This window comes from Melitaea cinxia, chromosome 11, assembly GCF_905220565.1.
Source record: "Melitaea cinxia chromosome 11, ilMelCinx1.1, whole genome shotgun sequence".
Classification (NCBI taxonomy): Eukaryota; Metazoa; Arthropoda; class Insecta; order Lepidoptera; family Nymphalidae; genus Melitaea; species Melitaea cinxia.
The window spans coordinates 1,524,577-1,530,073 of NC_059404.1; the positions used below are offsets into that span (position 1 = coordinate 1,524,577).

Consider the following 5,497-nt stretch of genomic DNA (forward strand, 5'->3'; position numbering starts at 1 on the left):
AAATTAAGAAACGCGCTAGTCATCACTACGATTTTCGAGGGTTTCCCTCGATTTCTCTGGGATTCCATCATCAGATCCTGGTTTGCTTATCATGGTACCACACTTCGGATATTTCCTTTCCAACAAAAAAGAATTATCAAAATCGATTCATAAACGACGAAGTTATCTTCGAAGATACATAAAATATAATCGAATTGTGACCTCGTCCTTTTTTGAAGTCGGTAAAAACACATTCTTCACCGACGTTAATTATGTATGCGACTATCAATTCAAATTGTTTTCATCCGAAAATATTCTCTAGGATGCAGGAAGGTGCGTTTAACACGCGTTGATCGACTACAAAGTACTCGTAATGAGGAGAAATAGATGATTTCCAAGTAAATCACCCATTTCACTCCATCTCTTCCCTTGTTTATCTCCGGCGCGTCACTTGAATCCAAATTTCATTCATTCATCTGATTTAATGACTACCAATGTGCCAAAATAGCGTGGATTTCGCCAATGTCTCGTATAAAAAACACATCAAAGAGATTGATCAGTGCGGTCGGTCCTTTGGTTATCATATTATATATTATTATTCTAAGGTCTAAGATGTTGGTCTCCCTTTTTAAAAAAAGCCTCACAATTATTTCACATAAATTATATATCATTTTATAGATAATTGCTTGCTCTACCGGCATCCACAACAAAAAAAAATGTATTATCGCTTTTATTTTTGTAAATTAATTAATTATTAAAATTATATACATGATGGCTTTAATATTGTAACAACGACAACATGATTGACGGTCATCTACACTTCGAATATTGTTTATAAAGAAATTTTGCAATAGAGTATAAATAAAGAAAATGTTATTTTTTAAAATGACAATTATTATACTTATTTGGTGCGATAAATTTGCACGGATATAGCTACTTTTAATAATTATTTAAAAATAATAAAAATATAACAGCAGTAATAAATTTATAAAACCAAGTTTTATTTATTGTATTTATTTGAACAGTTCAAAAGAATTTCATAACATTTTGATTATTCAACTAAAGCTTTAACGTTTAATATTTTTTTTTTTAATTAACACAAATTTTCTATTGTTAAATATTCTAAACTTCACTACAAATTGCAATTAAAGTAGAATAAATTAAGTATACATTGCGATTTAACATTCAGATACCGATGTTTGTGAGAAATTTGCATTTATATATTAACATTTGATCCTCAATTATACGGCGGCCGAAATCTTTTACGTTATATAACAAAGAAAGTTGCGGTATCTAAGTACATAACCCTGTTTCTACTGACGCACATAACATCTACGTGCGAACTAGATGACAAGCAAAACAATCCTTGGCAGATAATTTGTATTGAAAAATGTTTTAACCTATAGATTAGTGAGCAGAAGTAGTACATATTCTCATATAATGTCTCATATTCGCCTGCTTGCTAGTGGGTTTGTAAGTCGGTTATCGAAGTTGTCTCACATAAATGGACGACTAGTCGATCGAAATGACAAATGGTTTTGATTTTAAGCAATTTTATTATATTAGTTCAGTGGTGTGACAAGTTCATCGCAAAAGTAGGAAATTACAGGTCATTAGTAATTAAATTTAAAATTGACATATTTGAAAAAAATGTTTCAAAGACATACTACGCTAATTCGAAAAATTAAAAAAAAAAACTGTTTTTGTATTTTTTTTCACTTATAATTTCAGGCTATGGTATTCCTACATGTATCCTGTTTCGAGACACGTTGTAAATGTAGATTTCTGTTCATGAAAAAAATTAAGCCTAGCCACCTCTAAACTCAGCTTCGTTTTTTAAAAAAATTAGCTGCAATTCACCTAAACAAACGTCAGTAAATAATAATGAACTATATTCACACTGCTATGTTTCTTTTAATTAGTAATTTTCTTAAACATTTCATGATTTTAGTGCCATTTCATCAATCAAACACAAAACATTTTTTTTTAATTTTTATATAATATTTCCAGGTGCTTGGAGTGTTGATGGCTGTGACGCTGACGGTTGCTGAACCACGCAACCACCGCAAGAGAGAAGGTAACAGTAAACATTTGAATACTTAAGCATACAACAAATTTGAGCGAATTATCAGAATCATGACACTTTTTTTATAAAGAAAAAAAAAATTTTCTTTTATTTGAAAATTCTTGTATAAACGATGTTTCTCTCTTATAAAGAGTTTGGAAATAATGTATTTAATTTAATACTTTCAAGTTGACTATTCTGCTCATTCTCGCCTGAAGCATTAAATACCATATACAAATATAAGAAATCAATATGCAACACTTAATACGATGATAATATATCAATATGTTCTAAACTAAGAACAGATAACGAAAAATACAGTTAAGCACCCATACCTTTATTTGCAGCCCCGCTCAGCTCGTCTTACGGACCACCTTCGAGCGGTGGAGGCGGTGGTGGTGGCCATAGGCCATCTTCAAGCTACGGCGCCCCCCGCCCATCTCCCAAATACGGACCGCCTTCTAAGCCATCCAGCAGTTATGGTGTACCATCGAAGTCCTACGGACCACCTTCTCGCCCCTCGTCGAGCTATGGCGTACCTAAACCACCATCAACTAGCTATGGTGTGCCGACCGGCCCATCAAGCACTTATGGAGTACCTAAAAGTTCTGGTTCACATGGTGGATCCTTCGGCGGCTCCGGATCGTTCGGTGGATCAAAACCGTCCAGCTCGTATGGAGTACCATCAAGCTCATACGGAGCACCATCTAGCTCGTACGGAGCGCCATCTAGCTCACATGGAGCACCATCCAGCTCATATGGAGCCCCATCTAGTTCATATGGAGCACCATCCAGCTCATATGGAGCCCCATCTAGCTCATATGGAGCCCCATCTAGCTCATATGGAGCCCCATCTAGCTCATATGGAGCCCCATCTAGCTCATATGGAGCCCCATCTAGCTCATATGGAGCCCCATCCAGCTCATATAGACCACCGTCAAGTTCCTACGGCGCTCCATCATCAGGTTCACATGGCGGTTCAAGTGGAAGCATTTCTTCTTCGTATGGAGCCCCATCTTCAGGCTTTCATGGCGGTTCTGGAGGTGGTATTTCTTCATCTTATGGTGCACCATCTTTGGGCTCACATGGTGGTTCAGGAGGTGGTATTTCTTCATCTTATGGCGCACCATCCTCCGGATCGCATGGCGGATCAGGAGGTGGGATTTCTTCGTCCTACGGCCTTCCATCTTTCGGCTCAGGAGGTGAAAGCGGAGGTGGCATATCTAGTTCTTACGGCGCACCATCCCCATCAGACTCATATGGAGCCCCCGTTCCTCTATCAACTTATGGAGCTCCATCTTCGAGTTCTAGTCACGGCAGTAGTTCTGGTTTCAGTAGTTCCGGATTTGGCGGCAGCAGTTTTGGAAGCAGTGGTTTCGGTAGCAGTGGTCCGTCTAGCAGTTACGGAGCACCATCTAGCAGCTATGGGACACCTTCTAGCAGCTATGGAACGCCGTCTTCGTCATACGGGACACCTAGCAGCGGTAGCTATAGCTCAGGTGGATTTTCTGGCGGTCATGGTTCTAGTGGCGGTTTCTCATCTAGTGGTTCTGGAGGATATAGTTCTGGCTTCTCATCCGGGGGTGGTTCAGGAGGCTACTCATCCGGAGGACACGGTTCCGGCGGTTCAGGTGGTTACTCTTCAGGGGGTGGATCTGGTGGATACTCGTCAGGAGGTCATAGCTCAGGAGGCTATTCTTCAGGGGGTGGATCCGGTGGATATTCCTCAGGAGGTCACGGCTCAGGAGGATACTCTTTGGGAGGTGGATCAGGTGGATACTCTTTGGGAGGTGGATCAGGTGGATACTCTTCGGGAGGCCACGGATCAGGGGGCTACTCGTCAGGAGGCGGATCCGGTGGCTACTCCTCGGGAGGTCACGGTTCCGGTGGTTATTCTTCAGGCAGTTCAGGCGGCTATCCCAGTGTACCGGCTACTATCAGCCAAAGCTACGACTCCAGCGGCGGTTACGTGTACTAAGATTTTCCCAACAAAGTCAAGCTGTGGATAACGGTTGCTATTAGTCAATTATCAGTCAACAATTCACAAGTTTACCAAAAGGCGCGATCAGTATTAAGAGTTACCAAGATATGTGCGAAAAATGAGCAACGAAATTTAGCGGAAATCTGAAGTATCTTCCTCACGCCACCAGGTTGTGTTGTGTATTCTGAGCAACGTCTGCTCAACCTTATAACATCAAGTTTCGACAATCGCTAATTCAAAACTATTTATAGGTTCTATTTAATTTGTAGCAAAGAAATGTACAAAAATATAATTTAAGTTAAGGATTTTATAAATAATAAAATTTGTAAATAACTAGATTTTCGTTTACTTTCATTCCTTTCATTAATTATAAGAAAAATTATATAATTCAAAAGTGTATGCCAGTGCATATAAATAATACTTTACACTAGCTTTGTAAATATCAAAATTTTTTAATAATTTGAAAACAATGTTCAATGTCAGATCATACTAGATATTGTTATTTAATTACAATTGTAGATGATTTCTAAGGCTATAAAACTAGTATAAGATTGAATTAACATTTTAAGCAATCTGCAACATTGACAAACCACAATTTTTCAAGATAATAGGTGTTATTTGAAATAACATACACTAGTGACCTCTATCCGTCAATATTTTTTCACACGATAAGTAATCACCAAAGTATCATATGCTAAAACCTTCTCCGAACCACGCTGCATCTCATTATATAAGTATTATTCTGATCGGTTCATTAGTTTTTGCAGTATAACCGAACAAAAAAAAACGACTCTCCATTTATTAGTATATAAGATTTCGTATTTTTTGATAAAAAAGGTTAAATAATTGTGTTTGCTCGCAAACGAAAAAAAAACCGACTTCAATTACATCGACGAGTAATACAACGTAGATCGACGAAAAAATAGTCAAGTAACAACGCGTTATCAAAGATTACTCAAAAAGTAGTAATCAGATCTCAATAAAATTTATATATGACCAAATGATAAACATCAGCTTTCGATTAAATTAAAAATTATCGAAATCGGTACACCCAGTAAAAAGTGACTGCGAATTTTCGAGAGTTTACCTCGATTTCTCTAGGATCCAATCATCATATTCTGGTTTCCTTACCATCGTACCAAACTAGGGATATCCCCTTTCTAATAAAAAAAGTATTATCAAAATCGGTACATCCACTAAGAAGTTATGCGGTATAATACAACGTAGGTCGATGAAAAAAGCGTCAAGTAAGAACGCATTATTAGATATAACTCGAAAAGTAGTTGTTAGATCTTTGAGAGAGAAATTTGAATGGGACCAATTGACACACACCACCTTTCGATTAAAAAAAAAATCGTCGAAATCGGTCCACCCGGTCAAAAGTTCTGATGTAACATACATAAAAAAAAATACAGTCGAATTGAGAACCTCCTCCTTTTTTGGAATCGGCTAAAAATTTGTACTATAATAAA

General features: G+C 37.5%; 1 protein-coding gene across 1 annotated transcript; it reads left to right on the plus strand.

Moving 5' to 3' along the window:
• The first annotated feature begins 1,419 nt into the window (after window positions 1-1,419).
• LOC123657971 (loricrin-like) lies at window positions 1,420-4,361 on the plus strand. The gene is made up of 5 exons (XM_045593450.1): window positions 1,420-1,452; window positions 1,990-2,056; window positions 2,392-2,436; window positions 2,725-3,315; window positions 3,412-4,361. The coding sequence occupies exons 1-5, from the start codon at window positions 1,420-1,422 to the stop codon at window positions 4,020-4,022; spliced, it is 1,347 nt and encodes a 448-aa protein (XP_045449406.1). The 3' UTR covers window positions 4,023-4,361.
• The last annotated feature ends 1,136 nt before the right edge of the window (window positions 4,362-5,497 follow it).